At 37.2% G+C, this 22,431-nt stretch overlaps 1 protein-coding gene across 21 annotated transcripts in view; it reads left to right on the forward strand.

The window, feature by feature from the left end:
* NEBL (nebulette) overlaps nt 1-22,431 on the forward strand; it is a 389,302-nt gene that overhangs the window by 297,443 nt on the left and 69,428 nt on the right. For 17 of the 21 annotated variants that reach the window (XR_010598237.1, XR_010598238.1, XR_010598239.1 and 14 more), the window contains 3 exons: nt 1,735-1,845; nt 10,629-10,730; nt 12,161-12,262. The exons of 2 other annotated variants lie outside the window; for them this stretch is intronic. Coding sequence is in view for 13 of the 19 variants with exons in the window: in XM_065582984.1 (XP_065439056.1) it covers nt 1,735-1,845; nt 10,629-10,730; nt 12,161-12,262 (315 nt within the window). In the remaining 6 variants the exon portion in view is untranslated. The remainder of the gene's footprint in view (nt 1-1,734; nt 1,846-10,628; nt 10,731-12,160; nt 12,263-22,431) is intronic. 2 more of the 21 variants (XM_065582989.1, XM_065582992.1) reach the window with 1 other exon arrangement.

Raw genomic sequence — 22,431 nt, forward strand, 5'->3', positions numbered from 1 at the left:
GGCAGGAGAGAGATCACTTGATCATTACCTGTTAGGTTCACTCCCTCTGGGGCATCTGGCATTGGCCACTGTTGGCAGACAGTGAGTCTGTCTGACCCAGTAAGGCCATTCTTATGTTCTTATGTACAGCACATTTATTGTGCTATATACTAATGTTTAAAAATAAACTAATATGCCACAGTATGGAAAATCCCTATGAAATAGGAAGAAATTTATAATCACAAGATAACTTACTGTAGATAAAATAACATGTTTCTAAGAAATTGCCATTTCTAGAAATCTTCCAAACTTGATTATCCTTATTATGGGAAATAGTTTATGGATATATGATCTCTTTGCACTCCAAGTGGGTAGATTACATTAGATGAACTTTTGATTTGTTCCAATGAAAAATAATTCTGTGATTCTACACCTTGCAAAATAAAATATTACATTATTACATAATTAAGTTAAATGGAGAGCACTGAGAAAGGAGATTATAAAGAACACAGCTGTCAAGTTGCAAACCAAATACACTTCTACTGAGCTACTGAAAAAGCTTTGTTTTCACAAAAATGACTGGATACTTTAGTGCAATTAACATACAGTTCCTCACATTGGTAGCTTTGGAGCTACAGCCAACATTTCAGTATTGAAACCAGGAAAGTTGAGCCAGGAAAGTGGATGGTACAAAGTGAATGATCCTATTTTGGAAGCAATCTTGGGACTTATTTTTCATACTTGCTAGAGTTGGAAACATCATGAAAGCGACTCCCTGTGAGGGAGGGTTAGAGAGAAAATATTTCTGTATAGCATATTTTATATCTTTTGGTAGCAGATTACAAAGTAGAGTGCTACTATAGTCTTGTTATGTGCTACGTGCTTTGCCGCCGCAAAATGTAATAGATAATATAACAAGATACTGGCTCACATTTTCGTTTTGCTATAAATTTTATCTGTTTTTTGTTGTTGTTGTTTTCTGAGGACAAAGCCATCTTTTTACATCCTACAGAAATATAGCACATTTCATGTTTTCCATGTTTTGGATTTGCATTAATATAGTAGTAGTAGTACAAAAAAGCTACTTTTCACATTTATCTTTGATCTGTGGATCTTCTTGTTACACTATATAGCCAGTGTGGGTACTTTATATCCCCTTGGGTGCTTGATCTGTGGCTCTTCTACAGAATCCTGGTGCCTTGCAAATAGCCAAGATAGGATATTTCCACAGATTTCCAATAGCATATATTTAAATAGTCCAGGGCAATGTTTTCAGGTGCTATTTTCTCAAGCATTTTAGGGTATTATCTTCTTTGTATTGAGGATTTTAGTTTCAAAACATCCTTCTCCTGATCAACTTTCAACCTTATTGTTTTAGTATTTGTTGTTTTCTCATGGATTATTTTAGTGTTTGCTCCAGAGAGTGAAAACACATCTCTTTGATGCTTGTTTCCTCTTCAGGCATCAAAACCTGGTACATTTTCTAAATGTAAGCATAAAAGCTTATGTCAGTGGTAGGTATAATGTAAGCTTTTCACATGTTTGGTGGCTGTGTATGTATATATACACATGCAGTACTATGAAAGCTGTAGGATTGCTTGTTTGGCTTAATTTCTACTACAAAATTAAGCAAACTAGTTCATAAATTCAAGCTAGTGTCATTTTCCTTCAAAATAGTGATTAGTCAATTTAAGTATTATCCTTTTAAAATGATACCTGCTATTATATCTGTCTTTATCTATATTGCTTGTTAAGGTACTCTACAAACAGAAACATGATACTGAAAAAGGGACATCAGATTATGCACATATGATGGAGCCCCCAGATGTTAAGCATGCTATGGAAGTCAATAAACACCAGAGTAATGTAAGTACTCTCTTCTCTTAATTTATTACATTGTTTCAATAGTGGTCGAGTCTATTTATTATATATAAAATGTTCATGTTATATTTCAGTGTTCCCTGGGGTTTTATTTAGCTTTCAAAAACCATCTCTATATAAATACATATTTTTACATAAAATATGTAAAGTAAAGTAAAAATAGTATTTAAAAATCACTAGGAGCATAACCTCTCTGTGTGTGTGCATGTGTGTAGGTTAAGCATCAAAGGATTTTTAAGAACCTATTTTTATGCTAGATGATAGAGGAGGAGTTCTCTATTATGCCATTAGTTTTTAAATTTGTTTTAAAGAAAAGTTCCCTGAATTTATATTTGCATATTTTATACTTTAAAACAGCGTATAACTCTTTATTTATGCAAAACACCGAATGGCTTCAATGTCTTTGAGCGTCCATTTTCATACACCTCTGTGAAAGTTTTGTTGTTTTTAGAGTGGGTAGAAAAAGGATATTTTTTTCCTGATCCTGTGAACACTTATGCACATGAGTAAGCTTATTCACAGGAGTAATCCTAAAGAGTTCAATTGAACAATTCTTGAGCATATTTGCAGAATATGGACATGTGGGTGCAGTTTTGCAACAGTGTAATAGATATCCAACCCTGATATTCTATGATTCTGTGATTGTAAAATTATTGGTTTTTCAGTGGACTGCATTGGAGTCACTGAGGAGTAGAATTTATCCCATAATTTTTTCAAAAATAAGTTTCCATTGCTGTTTTACAAATACATTTATGGAAGAGTTGTTTAAAAATCGAATATATTTTATGGATGCTTTGTTAGCTTCTTACATTTCTCTGAGCTTAGATAATAAAATAGCATTATCATCTTCTTTAAGTTTTTGACTGGGTAAACTTGGTTTCAGTTTCATGTTCTCATACACTAGTTCGATGCTGCATTTTTGTTGCAAATGCTAGAGAAATATTTATTTTGATCAAAAAACATAAATACAAAAAACAATTTAAAGAAAAAATTCTGTTGGTCTTAGGTATTGCAAAAGCTTTATTTATACCAAACCTGAATTTTAGGCAAAATTTGGCTAGAATAATTAGGTCCCTTTAAGGGAATGTAAAAAAAGGTGAGATAAACGAAAAAGTAAGGACATTTAACGGTAAGGCTAAGTTGGTCTGTTGTGCCTAGGTACTGGAGTCATGTCAGGTCAGCATGAGATATTATGCCCTTTCTGCTTTTTAAACAAAGCTGTCATGATTTTTTTAAAAGATTTGCTCTAGGAATTATTATGGGGAAGTTCTATGGCCTGTGATATACAGGTCAGATTAGATTATCACAATGGTTCCTTCTGGCCATGGAATCTATGAATATGTTTGTTACATACTTTAGGAAAAATTAAGTTAAGGCCTTAACTTTGAATGGCCTTTTTTATAAATTTGTGCTGGCATTTTAACAATAGCTTAATTAACGCTGTCTGCTTCAAAATGTAACACAACCCTTAGGCTAATTCCCAGATGTTTAAAACCTTGAAAGCTGGTCAGCAACTAAGAGGCTGTTGGGAGATTTCAGGGGGGCATTATGCTGGGAAGAGGAAGGATTTCTACTGCTGGGACATATGCGTGAGCTGCAACTCCCAAGAGTAACTCACAACCAGCCCTGCTTTTCCCTCTTCCTTGCAACCTGCCAATCTGTGCCTCCTCTTGCTTTTGGAAATCATCAGGCTGTCAGATGAAGAGAAGGTATGAAACAGGGAACATAGCTTCAGAGAAGATGCCAGTGGCTCTGGAAATGAACTTGCAGCATAAAACTCTCTGCCCATGGGAATGGGGGTTCTTTCCAGTCCTCAGTAAGGATGGTGAAAAGAATGTTGGGGTTGTGGGAGGGTTTTATTGGGGCTAGGGAAAGAAACAAGAGTGGGAAAAGAGGAGAGGAGCTTTAGGGTCAAAAACTATCATTATCTGTACTTGATTATTCTTTGAATTTTAATTATAATTTGTAAATCCACAGTCCAGAACAGCCCCCCTTTGTTCCCACAGCTGTGTATACTCCTGTTAACAGCATTAATGAGGGCAGTGTGCAGATGGGGAAGTAAATAAAAAGCAGTCGTGCTGTCTCCATTGGCGCTATAAACACAGCACAGTAGAAAGTTTGTTAAATAAAGGAGAACAAACACAGAGGAGAAAGATGTTTTGTTATGATACTGTTTAACAGAATATTAAAAATAATGGAAAATGGTGTGTGTGGGGGGGGGGGGGTGAATTCAGCCTGAACAAACTAATAAACCAGCTTGTTGCATCCAGTTCACTGTTTTTTTTTTTCTCATTTGCTAATATAGAGCTAAGATGTGGTGGAGATATATTTTTATTGCCAGTGAAAAATGGGGTATGTAACACCAGTTATTGTTACACACCTACTGTGTGTAATTACTTGGACACCATGCTGAATATTTGCTTGGGGATTTCTCATTTTGTGAGTAAAGGTTTAATTAAGAACCACATGAGGCTTCACGTTCAAATCTGAATATGGAAGTTTGTTAATGGACATATTAAGTATGCCAAATATGAAGCATCTGTCTCTTGGAACTTAGGCTGTTTGTAGAATCGTTGCTTTGAGGAGAGTATGATGTTAGAGGGAAACTCTTGCAGGAATAGGAAGACAAAGCTCTTTTATCCACCACTCAGTACAGTATACCTAAGGGAGTAGAATGTATGTTTACTTACAATGGTCTGCCAACTCAATTCAACCTTTACATGCTGGGTTTACATCTAATAGGATTAGGATGTGTTTAAGACTATTTACTCAGTTTTAAAATAAGACTGACATTTATACTCAACTGTGTGAAATGTGCAATTTCCTTTAAAAATGAAGATTGGATTCCACTTACAATACATTTGTGCTGACAATTTGAAACTGTGATGTGCTGTAGGCCTTCACACCACTTTGAATAACATTAACACCCTGCTCAAGTGTGGGTTGAAGCTGCATAATAGAGAAATTCTGTAAAATCTCCTGAACAATGTGATCATCTGTAAAGCGATACATTTTCACCTTTTTAGTACTTCTACCAAAGAAAATCACTCTCCAAAGTATAACAGACATTTTTAGCTGTAGGAAATATGCTTGCAATATTATTCTAAGCTCTGTTCAGTGTTGGAATAAAAGTATGTTTGTTTAACGCAGACTATTTCTCTATAAATTGTGTTTCTGTTACATACAAATTTGTGTGAAATGAACATTAACAGTTTGACTTCTTCACACAAATGCCATGCAATTTGGAGAGAGACTGCCGGTCCATCCTATATATACATTATGATTCTGTGGTGGTGTTGTTCTTTTAGCTAATCCAAAATTTTCCAAACCCTGGACAGTAGTTTTTGGTGATGGTCTGTAGAGATCTGGCTGGTCACATGGTACAGACTCTCCCTGTTTCAAGTTGAGAAAAACCAAACAGATGGGAGGGAGAGAAGAAATGAAGAACAAAAGAAGACAACACAATTAACTTTTTCAAAAAAGAAGAAAATCCTTGTTCTAGTTAGGTAACTGTAGTTGCCATAGGGCAATAAGATGCAACTGGTAAGATGAGTGGGTGGCGGTGCAGTTACAACTGAAGGAAGAGGTGATCCTCAGACAATCTATGAAGACATAGTTAATATTATGAAAAGTTTGTGCGCCCATGATCTAATCTACAGAATGCATTTATAGGGCTCTATCAATGTACAGTCTGTATATCAAAATAATACTTAGCACTTATGCAGAGGTTTACCTATTCAGTTTGTTTTTAAAATGTTAATTAATCATGACAGCATCCCACTGTGAAATACAGAAGTGTCATTATACACATTTTACAAATAAGGAATCAGAGACAGCCTTTCCCAGGGCCACACAAAGTAGATGGCAGAGTTGAGACTAGAGCTCAGGTCTCTTGACAGCTGGTTCCATGCTTATCCCGCTAAGCAATGTTGTCTTTAAAGTGATAGTTACTAATTTGGGAAACTCCTGGAATGTATGCAGGCTTTATGCTGTCCAAATGAAGTCAGAGTTTTTAACATCCCCACTGACCAATTAAAATGCACAATTTTCAGAAAAGTATGTTAACACATAGGAATGTATTTTTATCTTTTAAAATGCAAGTGCGTACACTGTCCACAAAAATAATTTCCAGGATAGAAATTACATGTCCTTTGATACCCGAGCATCAGAATTAAAATTGAGAGCATTTTTAAACATCATCGTTTGTCCACCGCCATTTTGGAAATTACTGTGTGGCAAGATTCTTGTTTTTCCTCTGATGAAGGTCGCATTAAAGCTATGGATCTATTGGCATACTATGCTGCATATATATTAGGAAAAGCACCCAGAGCTGTCTAACTTTCTGTTGACAGTGGTTGTCAACAGCAGCTCCCCTGGACCACCCCCACCCAAATGGTGTTGAAAATGGTTTTACTGCTTGTGTAAATGGGACCAAATAGTTTTCAGCCCCATTACCAGAAAGGATGATGGTGTCAGTCTGTAATGGTCCAGAAATATTTTTGTTTCATCTACACAAGCAGGGAACCAGTTTTCAACACCATTTGAGGGGGGACCATGCAAAGCTGTTGTTGACAATGTTTTTCAGCAACTAGTCATTTTCCTTGTGTAGATGGACTCCAGAGTGACAGCACTGTAGCACAGAGTCAATGGGCTCAGATGGAGAGCCATTAGGGTCATTAAAGAGTGGCGTTATGGGCCATTTCAAAGTACCAAAATGATTAGTTCACTTTAAGACTAAGGGTCAAATTCTGCCCTCAGATATGTGTGCACATATCTGCACAAGTCATATGTGTGCACAAGTCTTTCTTGCCCTCAGATATGTGTGCACATATCTGCACAAGTCATATGTGTGCACAAGTCTTTCTTGCCCTCAGATATGTGTGCACATATCTGCACAAGTCATATGTGTGCACAAGTATACTTTAGAATGTGTATATCAGAGGTAGCAATAGCGGTTTGCATACTTCTTAAAATTCCATTTTGAACATGGGCTAGGGAGGTGGACATGATAGATAACTGCAGAAAGGCATCTGAATCCTTTAATATTAGGCCTCTTTTACTGAACTCTAAATGTAATATGAAAAATAAATCAGCTGATTGACAGCCAGCGACTCTGCATCCTACATGGCAACCTGTTTAAGTTGCATTCCCCAATGAATAGGAACTATGATGCAAGTGCCAGTTACAAAATTAAAGCTAAATCATCTCAAAGATGTAGAATGTAAGGACTGTAAGACAGATCCTCAGCTAGTGTAAAATGTGTGCTTCTAATTAGACTTTAGTGGACCTGTGCTTATTTACATGAGCTGGCCCTATAAAATTAATCAACTAATTATGAGCTAGGGCTGAATATTTTCTGTGCTTTGCAAGTAATTTAGACTATTTAGATAAATCTGGAGAGGCAGAAAGACTTTTTAAATTCAGATTAGCAGTCAGTTCACTACATGTTTCTTTAAAAATATTCAGTGGATGAAGCCACTTTTTATAGCAATTTTCTAAAATGATCGGCTAGTTTAAAATTAATAAAACAATATAAAGCTAACAAGAGTATGTGTGTATTGGTGACACATATTGTAATATACCCATAATAACTGCAAAGATGAAATAGATGCTGATTTTTCCCTCTCGTCTCTATTTCTTTTCTCCCTCACACTCCTCATTAATCTTCTGTTAACTCTCTGCTTACCCTTCTCACTGCTGCTAAAAGCTGCAGGAGTCTCAGCAGCAGAGTTCTATACAAAACTAAGTTTGGATCGACACATGGTACATGTCCACTCACAGTGAGAGACAGAGAGTAGTTCTTGAGCTACCTGTGACATTGTTCTGAAGAGATTAAGTAACCCCTTTGACAGTCTTTGTATTTAATATTTGCATTGTGATTCTAATCCTGACGGGTGCTATCTCTTTACATGAGACTGAACAGAGTAAAAGATGGTCCCTGCCCCAAAGAGCTGAACCTCTGTCTTCCCCTTTCCTACACAGTCGGTATTTCCTCTGTTTTCTTTTCCATTGCTTTTCTTTTGTAACAAGTTTCTCTTTTCTTTGTTTCCTTTTTCTACCTTATTTGCCTTTCCTCTTCCCTCTTGTGATCTTTTTCTTTCACTTCCCATGCTCTGTACCCCAACCCATGATTGTGCACATTCAGGTGGTGTGTTACTTGCTGATGCATCTGTTCCTCTTCTCTAGCAGATAGTTTTCATTTTACTGTTATAACATAGCACTATATATAAAAAATAAAAATAAAAAAAGCATTTCACTTGACGGAGCAGAATAGCAGCTGTGTAACAGAGGCCAGCACATTGTCCCAGTGGAGAAGGGTCAGCATCCAGGGACTGAGGTTATTCAGGAAATGGGAAACATATTTTTTCTTTCTTTGGCCTGTCTCTGACAAACTACTGTTCTGCTGCATAACATTTTTATTCTCACTGGAGTATGACAAGCTGCAGAATGGAGCAAATATATATTGCAGACATTTGTAAAATGTTAGATGACTTTCCCTCAGACATAAGTAATAGGTATTCTGGTTTAGGTGCAGGAAGAATAATAATTCACTCAAGGGAAGCTATTGCAATAGGTCTTACATCAAATATCATTGGAAATGGTGAAATATACAGGATTGTCACTGTCTGATTTTTTCCCCCCGTCCTTCATCCTGAAACTAGCCATAATCCATTATTTCATGCTGTATATGACCATGTCATTTGGGTGCAAGAAGTGCCCAAGTTCCACCACTCCCACCACCATGGTGTGTGGTGCACTGATTTTCCCTTATTTGAATTTACCAGTCACTTCAACCCTAATGTCTGTTTTGAGCACATATGCTGGCCTTTAATTTGCAATTTACATGGATGATAGGGCTCTATTCAAAAACCTGTCCCTGCTGCCTTTGTGGTGTTCACCTCACCTCATGTGGTCATTAGGATGAACAGCATATAATTAGCTTGAATCCATGTAAAGTTCTGCAATGCAAGTGCTTGTATGTACATCTAGTTTTCTTTAAAAAAACAAAACAAAAATACTTTTTAGTTGTTTTGACAAACTGGTAGCAAACAAGAAATGTTAGTTTTAAAGATGGGTGATGATTATAATAGCATTTTACCTGAGTTTAGCTGTTGATTGTACCGTGTCACTCTTTGTGGGTTAAAAATGCTAAGATCTTATTTGTGGGCAAACTGCCAGTAGATTGAAGCCTACTTCGCTTCTCTACTAGGCTGACACCATATGGGTGCAAACTTACCGTACTTTCTGGTTAGCTTAAAGAGACTTTAAAACTATTTGCAAAAACCGGATAGATATATTTGCTTTTTTATGCATTCTTTCTACAAACTGTAATGGTTGAGAGCCACAGTTAGTGAACACTGACCAACCAGCTGAATTTGTTAAAATTATGCACAGACTAAAATATGACATTTGAAAATAGGCATTTTACGTATAGATTTGTGATAGCTAAAGTCTCAAGCTGAGGGAATCTCAAAGGAGCATATGATGCTGAAATATAATACTGAAATATATTTTAAGGTCTTAAGCAACAGAAGAAATTCTAAAAGACCCTGCAGTAATACAGAAATGATGCTGATGCATTGATGCAATGCCAGATTTTATTTTCTGCTCTCTAACTTCTACATGAGGTTTTGATTGGATTGAAGCTTTGAAGTATCAAGGGAAGTTTTCTTGATCATGCAGAATGATTCAACAAAACAACTCATGAAAATTGGCTTGTGTTGGCACGTGTACTACTGCAAGGGAGAGAGAAGGTCCAGGGGAAAGAAAACTATAACTTGAGGTCTTGGGACTTTGGAATATTTCAGAGGTCTGTGCGGTTTCCCTACATTCCCTGATTATCTCATTTAAAGGAGAATCTTTGGATGTATCCTGCTCATCCTTGGCCTTCAGGCTAAGGCCCTCCTAGCCCATTCATTATATCCCTGGCTTTTTCCTCAGTCAAGAATTTTCTGCCCTGAACATCTCATGCTGAAACATGAAGGAAGATGTCACCTCAACTTAGTGGCTCCCCAGGGATCCCTGTTATCATGTATGACAGGAGGAGCATTTAATAAAATACCAACTACAATGCTGCAACTGAGAGAGTTATTCATCCCATTAGGGTTTCAGTTCCTGTGCAGTACAGTAGAGGCCTACTGGACTGTGCGATTCTGTGCAGCACGGGGTATAGGACAAGGTTTGGTCATATGAAAAGACTTATTCCTTTCACTGTTGGAATTTTTCTGAAATGCTGTGCCTTTTAACAAAATCATTTGATTCTTTGCGATGCTAGCACTTTATTCTAGTCTTTTAAACAAAACCATTTTTATGCTAACATTATATTGTATATTTCTGAATTTTTTTCTTTATCCTGTTAACCTGTGTGTGGGTCTTACTAAATAATCCCTAGAGAGGCAAGGTGGGTGAGTTAATATCTTTTATTGTACCAACTTCTGTTGGTGAGAGAGACAAGCTTTTGAGCTTACACAGAGCTGCTGCTGCTTCTTCTGAAGAGCTTCGTGTAAGCTCAAAAGCTTGTCTTTCTCACCAACAGAAGTTGATCTAATAAAAGATATTACCTCACCCACCTTGTCTCTCTAGTATCCTGGGACCAACATGGCTACAACAACACTGCATAAATAATCCCTGTCAAGTAGGACTGGGGTGGAATACATGATTTTATCTGGAGGTTTATTGCTTTTGGTAGCTGAGTTGATAAGTCATTCAGATATGATTTATAAACTTCTAACTCTGTTTTTTAAACACAACTGTCTTTTGTTTGACAGGTGTCATATAAGAAAGATGTGCAGGATACACACAGATACACTGAAGTGCTGAACAGGCCAGACATAAAGATGGCAAGCAAGATAACAAAGATAATAAGCAATGTATGATCTTCAGTGACTCTTTCTGTCAGTTTTAAAACTTACTATTTTTTTCATTCCATCTTCTGTCAAAGTGTAAAGAATGCTGGCTAAAATGTTCAAACTTAGACACTAAGTGTAGACACAATAAATCAATCCCTGATCGCTCTCCCATCGACTTCTGAACTCCAGCTCGACGAGAGGCAGAAGCAAAGTCGATGGGGGAGCGGCGGCCGTCGATCCCGTGCCGTGAGGATGCGAAGTAAGTGATTCTAAGTCAATCTAAGATACGTCGACTTCAGCTACGCTATTCTCATAGCTAAAGTTGCGTGTCTTAGATCGATCCCCCCCCGCCCAGTGTAGCCAGGGCCTTACATTTATATTTAGCCACCTGTGTCTTCCTACATGTTGGGACAGTACCTAGCATGCTATGGCTGCTACTGTAATAGTATGTAATACAGTTTAATTTTTTTATTGTAGAAAAATTAAACTATCCAGAAGACTGTAAAGCCAAGATTTTCAAAGATGATTAGAGATTTTTGTTTCTTAATTTTTAGCTGACCAATTTGATACACCTTAAAGGGGCCTGATTTTCAGAGGGTGTGTGCTCAGTACTTTCTAAAAACCAGGCCCATTTAGGTGTCTCAAGCTGAGCACCCAAAATCACTAATCTCTTTTGAAAATCTTCACTTTGGTTTTGAATAAGGTTGGGACATGTTTTTGCTCTAGTCAGTTGTTTGGTATTATACCTACTGCCAGAGTTATACTGCTTTCATGGTGTAAAATCCTAATTTAGCCAGTGGACATAGTTTGAGGTGTCACAAAGAATCTTTTGTGGGTTCATCTGCATGTTCCTTTTCCAATACATTTTAGAAAGAATGTGCAGTGCATCTGCAGGGGAGTTTGTTCGGCTAGAAATATCATGTAACATCCACCCTGTGGGCCAAAGTCCATCTGTTACACCAGTACAACTCCATTAACTTTAAGGGGATTGCACTGGTATAACTGAGAGTGGTATTTAATCCTTTATTTGAAAGAGGCTGGCACTCTCACAGCCTGGTCTTGTTCTAAAACTATTTTCAGCCTCTAAAAATAATCTTATGTAAACTCTGGACCTGATCTTGAGAAACGCTGATCCACTTTAACTCACTCTGACTTTATTGGGAACAGTGGGAGATCACTATTTCTCAGGCTTAGGCTCTGTATTTGGTTAAACTTGAGGCTTGTGAGTGAAGTTCATTGTGTTTCAAATAAAATAAATTTACATTTTTAGAGGAGATAAAGCCTGGGAAGGCCTTCTTTTCAGAGCTGATTAGAGCATTAGTGAGACTAGTGTCAGTTCAGGTCACTTAATGATACTTTCTGTTTTGTTAACTATAATGCTTACATTTCCTTTGATAAAACAGAAGCCAATACAGTTTAATTGTGATTAGTATTCATTTCTTTTTTTAAAGGCTGAATATAAGAAACAAAGAGGAGAAATGAATAAGGAGACTGCTGTACTTGGAAGACCAGATTTTGAGCATGCTAAGGAAGTTTCTAAACTTTTAAGCCAAGTAAGATTATGTCAATCATTCTATAATGACTTCATTCAGATACCTCATTCCTAGTAACATAATCACATATTTAATTTTTAAAAGATTATCTGTAATTGCATGAAAATCAGAAGAGAATGTTTCCAAAACTATTTCACACTGAACTGCAGTAACTGGTAAATTTAAGATACTGTACTTAGAAAACAGTAGATAAAAGTTTTAGACAAAAGTACAATGCGCCATTTGACTCGATTACAATTTGTCTGCTGTGGAATTGGTGTTGTGCTATTTTATACAAAGTTTCTAGGATTTCAGAAATATTAACTCTGTAATTTGTGGCTAGATTCTGCGATCCTTACTCACTTTGCATTGTACCTTACTCCATGATTAGTCCCATGAACTAATTGACTTTTTGTGTGTGCAACTGCTCGCCATTGTGAGTAAAGGGTCAGAATGCGGTCCTCAATATAAAAAAAATCTTTAGTTACTGTTATTCATTAAAATCAAGGAAATTGGAATCAAAGAATCAAAATTGGAGGAGTTACTTTAGTTCATATTATTTTATTTGATTACTAGACACAGAATTTTGGGCCCCACGGCTCTACCTTCTGTTCTCTTTTAGTATTCTTTACTGCTGCGGTTCAATCCCATTCAGAAATAAACATTTTCAACATGCTGAGCCATTCTTTTCACAAGTTCTTTAGCGCCCCATGGTATATACCCCTCACTAGTAATCCAATCAATCTGCACTCAAAACATTTTCCAATCAAGGGGCAAATTCTGCCTCATGTAGGTGAGCATAACTTCCCTTGATTTGACTAGGTGGTATCAGTCTTGTCTAGAATTAAAAATCTGTGAGTAGAACAGTACCTTCTAATCTAAATTTATATGCTGAAAAAGTATTGTTTTTGGTTTTAAAGAGGGCATGCTCCTTTTGGTAGGACTAAATATTGCCCCCCAGATATCTGCTGTGTAATAAGAAATTTCATGGGAAATTGCTCTTTTTCTTAAAGGAACACGGTTACTCAAAAGCTGAAACATTTTTTAAAACAATTTTTACTTGCTTTGTCAAGATCAACCTTGAAACTCAAAATGGATTTTGTTTTCCAATAAGATTTCTTTCTTCCACTTTGTAATTTATTAAATGCTAATTTCTGTGTTGACTAAGAAGGCTTGTTTAATAGATTCCTGGTACTTGACTGCATGTTATCACTCACTGCTCTGGAAGCTGCTTGCACCCTCCCATTCACTCTATAGAAAGGAACATTTGCTAAGCTGTTTAGGTCTCTGTATCAGTGCTAGGAATCAGAGAAAATGTTAGTTGCTAAATTAATTATGAATGATTTTTGAAAATGTGCACTTTTTGTTCCTTCACTTTCTGTGTGAGGGAGCTCACTGGAAAGTCTGAGTGGGTTGTGTACATGTAGACAGTCCTGTAGTGGGATGGCTCTCCGGGTTCACATGACCAGTCAGCCTGTCATCAATTTCACCAGCTTAGCTGGCCAGCAGAGCTTCAAATTGCAAGAGTTACAAAAACAATGGGACAAAAACACTTTTATAAATCCAGCAGGGAAATGCCAGGACAGGTCCTATAAACAGGGATACTGCACTTCCCTGTGACAGCTGCATCTATAGCAGGTTTTAGCTTTCAAACTTCAAGCTCTTTTTGATGCAGCCATGTTTAAAACAAAGAGAGAGCAACAACAAAACCAGAGAAGAAAGCATGGCTAGTTTTTGTTAATCAAAAGAAATATGGGATTTTTCACATAACTATAATCCCAAGAAATGGTTGAATTTCATCTTTGAACAAAGATCACACATGGCAAATGTCACCCCAAAGTGACTGATTAGAAAATTTATGAGCATGTGAAAATAGCATTTTATCTTGGAAAGTATTTCACGATGTTAACTTACATAATATTGGCACAACCTCTGTGATTGTTAGTAACCATCACAGTAATAAAACAGTATTGGCTATAGCCTAGGCTGGTGCTGGGCAAGTTTCACCATGCAGATCCCAAAGTCAATGCACTTCCATCTCTCCTTTCTTATTCTTGGGATTCTCTCTTGAACAGAAACTGTTAATCCTACTAAACTGGAGGTTTTGTGATGCAGTCACATGACTATTAGGGACTATGATGGAAGCTAAATTCCACTTGTGATTTTCCTACAATGGCAGGGTTGCCAGGCCTCTAGGATTGTCCTGGAGTCCCCAGGAATTAAAGATTACTCTTTAATTAAGGATTATATCATGTGATGAAACCTCCAGGAATACTCCCCACCAAAATTGGGAACTCTGTGCAATGGTGAACCAGTGGTATGCAATGTACATTTCATTAGCACATACTAGAGCAGAGGAGCAGCTGAAATATCCTAGCACACATTGGAGCTTGTCCTTATTGTAAATCAGATGAGCCAGTTGAGGAATTCACCCTCACTGTAGAAGAGGGTGAGAAGGTGGCATATGTGCACTTTTATGTCACATGTATGGTGGAGTGTGTGTGTATGTGTATATGTATGTGTATATGTATATAATGTTTTCATGCCACACTAATCATCATAGCACCTTCCAGTAGTGCATTAAGCAACATAGCTACATATCTGTCACATGTTGTTTGTTCTCAAATCTTTTTCCCAGAGGGAGAAGCACAGGGAGTGGAGTGTCTTCTTTTTGTTGTTGTTGTTAAATATACCTGTTATGTGTTTATAAAATAATGAACCTTGTTCTTGGAGTGGAAAGTGGTGAGGTTTGTAATAGTCCTTACTTCCTGATGGAGTTCATTCCACAGTCTTGGACCACCCCGGGGAAGATTCTGTCTCTCACACACACATTTTACTCTTACTATTGAGAGTTCCATTGTGCCGCAGGAGTGAAGTTGTCAACTCCAGCCTTCATCTCAGAACTTTAAGCAGTCTTTTAGGTATCCTGGGCCTAGGCCATAGATTACTTTAAAGATAAGGATTGAGACCTGTAAATCAATTCAAAATTCTATGGAAAGCCAGTTTAGAAAGCAGAGGACAGGTGTGGTGTGCTCACGGTAGCCTATGTTGCTGAGGAGATGGGCTACAGCATTTTGTACCAGTTGGAGTTTCCTAAGTGCTGAATACTTCATGCCCAGATATATCGCATTGTTAAATTCCAGGGAAGAGGTGACAAAGGCATGAATAACTGAGGCCAGGTCTTCATCCATCAAAATGGGATGGAGCTCTTAGACAACTGGAGATGACAGAAAGCATTACTTGCAGCCATTATGATGTGAGAGCTCAGCGTCAATAGGAAACCAAGAATACTCCTAGACTATGGACTTAATTGAGTAATTGTGGATGTGAATCTCAATCAAGAGATTTCACCGTAGCTGTAAACTCCTCAAAATACTTTCCTCTGCTCACAAGCATAAACTATGTTAGCATGGGTTCAGCTTCATCCAGTTGTTCTTCATCCATGAGCTGATCTCATTCAAGGACTGGGCCATTTTGGTGGAAGTGGTATGGTTGTATGTGGTGAAGCCAGTGGAGCTGTGTGCCAGCTGCATATTGCTGGCCCTTGAGTTCATGTCATCCAGTTAACCTAGTGGTTGCATGTATCAGGACTGACAATCTTGAGTGTTTGCAAATCATACATTCTTTTTATTTGTCTTCTGCTTCTTAAGCCTTTGGGTTTCACATTTTCAAGCTTTTTTTAGCAGCCAGGAGGGCTATACACTTTCCGCCCCCCCCCCAATGAAAGCTGAGATTCTCAGGTAATCACATTACTCCAGGAGCTGAGGCTTCAAGAAAAATATCAAATATTCCAAGACTCATGATGTAATTGTGAGCATTGGTGACACGGGTGAAAGTAGGACAGGAAGAAGATGTGTTTTATTGTGGTATGTATGTGTGCAATGAGTACAGACAAGAAGAGCAAGGAGAGGTCAGGTGGTGTGGGTGTAACCAAGGGAAAAAGGAAACAAGGACATCGTAGCTGAACAGAGTGAAGAAGATAGTGTTTGACTGACACTCAAGACTGTGCCAAATCAGGGTCTTTTAAAAAAGAAATAAATCATGTGACACTCAACAGCAAAATGGTAGTGTCACTGGATTAGTGAATTTACTCACAGCACCATCTTTCCCCCTCTTACTGTTTAATCAGCATTAAAATTAGAAACGTAATAGGACCCTGTGAACAAATGAAGCTTTAGTATCTGTTTTCTTATTATTTTAAGGCAAATATTATAATTTAGAATATTCTTTATTTTATAATTATAATCTCTATCCTGATAGCAATGAGGTTATGTTTTTGTCTGGCTATACCAGAAGAAAGACAGGAGACACTTGGTATGGTTAATTAGGCCACAACTTTATTATTAGATCTCTGGGACTACCTGGCAGATTAAAGTGTGCAGTGCAGTTAACTACATGATCGTTTCAATGTCTACCCAGACGTTTCCATTAGCGCCCCCCTCTTTCCATCCTGGTCCCCAGCCAGCCCGTTGCTGGAACCTTACCATCCCTCCTCAAATGAGGGTCAAGGTAGGCTATAAAGGAGGGGGGTTGGATCCCTTCCATACCAATCATAAGCACCTTAAACTCCTCTCCTCCCCACCCCCCGTTCCGCTCCTTTAACAAACACCTCCTTTAAATCATTTATCAAGCCATTTATCTGGCAATTGTATCCCCTCAGTACCAGATACCTGCACTGGACGTCCACGCCACACTTACATAATGAGTTGTGACATCATAGTCTAACTCCCATTCCCTACTCACCCTAACAAAGCCCCCCTGAACCCACTGTTGGGAAGGTGTAGAATCCTCCACTCCGCCTTGGCCAATCTGGTGGTAAGAGAAAAATTCCTTCCCAGCCCCTCAAGAAAGGAGCAACTAGCATAGTGCCCACAGCCGGTACTGACCAAACCTGGTATTTTGCCACTTCCAAGGCTGGGAGGGTGGATGCTGCTCTGCCTGGCTGGGGAAAGAAGGGCTTCGCCTGCTGGGCTTGCCCTTTATCAGCTCCCTTCCTTTCTGGTCCCTGGGGATGAGTCAGCATCGCCACACTGACCTGCTTTGCTTCTGCCGTAGCGTCCATGCCTCTCTATCCCCCCCATCCTTAAAGCGATATATATGCCTTCCCCCAGCAAGCCAGATAATACCACCCCCTCACCCCCACTCAAGGTGCAGTGTGGTCCATCTCCTCAATTCTATCTAAAATTAGCTTTAAATAATCCACTGATAAAATTCAATATTAAATACTCCCATTATGATGTATAATAATTGGGTTATGGTAATAAACTCTTTTGAATATTAATTTGTATTTTACATCAGATCAATTTGATGTTAATTGTTTTAGGGGGGAAATGATTAGAGCTAGGATTTTGTGTAAAATATACTTTATATTGGTATATCAGTAGACAATACTATATTACTGGGATGTTTAAATCATGAATAGAAGCCCTAAGATTTTTTTCTCTTTCTTTCTTAGTCTAAACTCAGTTAGTAATTGGAGGAACTGACTCTTCCAGATAAGCTAAACATTTAATTTAACTCTATGCTTACATTACATTTCTTTCAGTATCTAGGTGCTCTAACAAGTTTTTCATTTTTTTGGTATGTTTGTGTAGTCATGAGGAAATGCTTTTGCTGCAAGTGTCTGCTTTTTATGCTGGTATGTTCTGGGTTCCCAGTGGCTGAATGATTTTTGTAGGTTCTTCATAAATCTGAACAGTGGGTGATGTCATCCACTTATGAAACCGAACACTCTGTCTGTACAGCTTTGAACTGCAGATTTGATTTTGGAATGTTTCTGTGGAGCTTCAAAAGACACTCTTCTGTCCAGCTGCAATACTGACTTCTGCAGCGTTTGTGCAAGGCTAATGAGAAAATTGTTTATCTAAGCTTCATTTGATGCCAGTGGGATCTTCAGGGATGTTGTTATGTGAAAGACCTGCTAAGTCTGCTCATTCTTGAGCAACAATTAGGTTGCCAATCCCACACATTTTCTTTAAATTAATTCCCCCCATCCTACAGAAATAAACAAGAAAAAGACCTTAATTAAGATGGTAAATAAATATCCATTAATTTAAGCCCACCTAATTAATTTTTAAAATTCATGACAGTCATAGATAAGCTTCCAGCAAAATCCTTAATTTTGACTCCCACATCCTTGCTCACTGTCCTACCCAGGTGACAGCATAGCTAGGGATGCCATCTTGAGAATTTTTTTAAGTAATTGACTAAGAATGTTTTTGTTTTTAATTAATATCTTTTCTTTCAATTTCATTTTATTTCTCCATGCTACATTTCTTCTTTCTTCTAAAAGAAAGCTAAAACAATTCTCAAATCCTGCCCCCTAATTCTCCTGATGACTTTTTAATTTGCCTGTTGTTCTCCCTCTCTCTCTTAGCCGTGTTTCTGGCCCTTCCTTAAAAAGGAGAAAAATAAGGAAAGAAAAATAAGTAACAAGAGAAAGCTAATATGTGTTTAGCATCCAACAAGATGTTTCCCTTGTGGCTAATCAGAGTTATAATACTACTGGGAGTGCTCTTCAGATGCTGTTGGGATCATCTTACATTACTGCGCTGCTTCCGTTTCTCCCTGAAGTGATGTGCGCTGCATTGGAGTAGAGAGCGGAGGCAGTGATGTAATGCAGCAAGACAAGACAGCTGGGCCTGGAGGTAATGGGAGATCACTCCCTGCAGTATGAACTTTTACAATCAGATAGGTGGACAGCCCTCTTAAAGTTGGGACACTCATGCACATAGGCACCAGTCAGGAGCCCATTGTGGTATGTGATTCACTCGTTCCTACACAAGCCTGCCCCCAGTGACATGATTAGAAACAGCACTGCAGAATGCTAATGAGAATTTATTACTGAAATATCTATATTGAAATGTACTATTACAAAATCCAAGTTGACCATGGCCTCAGATCATAGCAGCTGTGGGATGACAAACCAGTTGCATGGAGAGATCCTGTTTGCTCTGATTTCACACTTAGCAACAATATTAAGGGCCGCATTATGTACTCAGTCTGTATCAGAACTTGATGTCATTTCTTGATGATATGATGTAGCCCTAAGTAATTCAGTGTCTATATTCATGTACGATGACTGTACAATGTACTCTGGTCTTCTGGGAATAGTAAGTGGGTTGCATTTGCCACACGGATCTGACCCCTGTATTAGGTGACTTACTGATTTGGGCTTTCTAATAGAGCGCTAATTCTGTCAGATTTGTATTAGGAGCCACACTGGATATATATATATATATATACAATTGCAAGTGCACCTATATGAATGCAAGGACAAACTCTTTTATCAAAGGCAATTTCACATTCACTATAAATAAATATATATATATATATATATATATGGATAAACTATAGGATTTTCCTTTAAAAATATATATATATATATTTTAAAGGAAAATCCTATAGTTTATCCATATATATATATATATATTTTTTTTTTTAAAGGAAAATCCTATAGTTTATCCATATATATATATATATATATATTTATAGTGAATGTGAAATTGCCTTTGATAAAAGAGTTTGTCCTTGCATTCATATAGGTGCACTTGCAATTGATCCAAAGCTAATGCAAATATCTAGCAATGTGAACCAGGCAAATCTACCATGCAGCCTGATCAATTATTGAAAGTGTCTGTACCAAGCTTAGTTTAGCACAAGTTCTTTTCATGATAGGTAGCTAAACAGAAGTTTCTCGTTGATTGGGAGATTGATGACATATGTGATAAAGACCAATAAAAGTTTTTATTACCAACCGAATAAGTCCACTCATTAATATAACCAAACATAAAACAGTATACTGAGAGATAGGTTTTAGAATTGATAGCATACTCACAGATCCTTAAACCTGATGAAAAACAAAGAGAAAAATTGAGGCAATGAAGCACATCAGAGTGGGGCACCAACCAGTTGGCACTGTTTCAGGACCTGATGCACCCAACATTTAGGGAATGAAGTCATATCCTTTATACCCATCCTTTATGTAATCATACAGCTACCGTACATATTTTACCCTTTTATTTATCATCATAAACTTATTCCTGCCCCTATCCTTTGGGGCAGAAATAAATCCTGTGGCATTCCAGGTACCCATAATTATACTTCCGATCACTGACCTAAACATTTGTGTCAATCAGTTTCCTAATAAATCATATACAGCAACGCAGTCTAACTGCCTTTTTACTATAGTACAAACTATTTCAAAAGCCCACAAACTGTCCCCCCTGTTTCAAATTAACTTTTGCAAGCTTAGGGTGTTATCTGTCCTTCTGGGGTCATTTGTTTATCACATAGAATGTGAAGGCATACTTCTTGAATTGGGGTTAAGTCCTCAGGCATACATTAATGAACCTAAAAATCAAGCCTATCACACCAGGCCTCACACTAATTAAAACAGGCCTTTTTACTATAGCAAAGCCTAAGAACCCAATAATTTGTGTTCTCTTACTTGCCCCCAAACTTGTTTCAATATAATAAATATTAAACCTATCAGTATTATACCCGATAATGTCATTACTAACAATAGGGTGAAATATCAAATTTAGAGATCAAACAGGGCTATAGGTCAACAACCAGAAGTCAGCAGATACTCATTCCCAGAGTCAGTCAGTCTGTTAGTTTATAAAGTTTTGCATGTTTTCACAAAGTTTATTTAAAAAAAAATACAATATTTTGGAATTCGCTTCCTTTGAGAGAGAAATCTGGTTTCTTTGATAGTAATGCAGTTCTTGAATGTATATAATTCATAGTGGTTTTTCAAGTGACTGGCTTTTTGTGTTTTGTTATTCCTATAAATCAAATATCGGAAATGGTACCTAAATATAATATGGTGGTATAAACTAAAATGGGGGATGATTATTTTGCAACATGGAAAAAAATAATTAAAGAAGAAAACTCTTCCCTCTATAAAATTTGACAAAAAATTAAATTTTTGAAAACAGAACTTTTGAGGCGTTTTAATCACTTTATGGGACACTGATGTGGGAATAAAGACAAAAAGCTGCATACTAATGGTAGAGTGTGGCAGAAGATAATGGATGTAATGTAGGTTTAGATATCTGGTGTCTGATTTATATTCACAAAAATAACATAATTCAGAATCAAGGCTGAACTTTATTTTGCCCTGTTATGCTCAGCTGTTGCAAAGCATTAAGGTACTGTATGTAAAGTTTCCAGATGTTTGATGACCCAGGTACTGGCTATGCATGATATGATGGGTTGAAGATGGAAGTTTAGTATTTTCTGAATTTATTTGTGCAGGTTTAAATTAAATGTTGAGGTGTATTTTTTACTTTTTAAAAATAGTTTTTCTACTTTAAATGTGGTTGCCTGCACCTTTTACCCCTGTCTTTTCCCTTTTAAAAAAAATCCAAACCTTACAGATAGAGATTTACTTTAGCTTCACAACACTCCAGTGAAATAGACTGTGTGTTTGTGTGTTATCAAAGGTCACAAAGGAAATATGTTGCAGAGCTGGCAATGTAACTCAGGGCTCCAGTTGCCCAGCCTTATACATACTGGATGAAATATTGGCCTTGTTGACGTGAATGGAAAAACTTGTATTAGCTACAGTGAGGTCAGAATTTCACTCCAGTTCACTCTATAACTGAGGAAATAATTTACAGCAAATAGTTCTATTTCCTCCCATTTATCTATTCAAAAGTATTTTACATTTTTGACAAAAAAATCTCTGGAGTATTCAACAGTCTATATTTGCTACTCAAACTGTTAGTTGTGTTTAGTCAGGTAAATCAAATGGTTTTATTATTTTTTGTTTATATAAGTACTTTGGTGAAAATGTTTGTGCGTACAAATCTAAAAGTTTAATTCTATGCCAGTGAAATTCAGTCAGATGAAAGTTAGTGGAAAACCATCACATAATGGGCACAGGTGTGGCTGAAGTGAGTTCATTTCTAAATTCAAGTGAATAGTCCTGGAGACATTTTTGAGTGGATGTATGATCCCAGATGTCCTATACCCTGTCCACAAGAACATCTATCAACAATAGTGTCATTAGTGGGTGATACTGAAAATATATTACTTTTTATTTCTTTTGTGTAAAAACATTTTTGACTATAAACATACATTAACATAATAAAACTATTCTTACATAAAACATGTTCTTGGGGAACTCTTCTCTCTCCATATTTGTTGTCACCTTCACCATTATGTAATGTTTGGGGATTTAG

The sequence above is a fragment of the Chrysemys picta genome, chromosome 2, assembly GCF_011386835.1.
Source record: "Chrysemys picta bellii isolate R12L10 chromosome 2, ASM1138683v2, whole genome shotgun sequence".
In the NCBI taxonomy this organism is placed as follows: domain Eukaryota; kingdom Metazoa; phylum Chordata; order Testudines; family Emydidae; genus Chrysemys; species Chrysemys picta.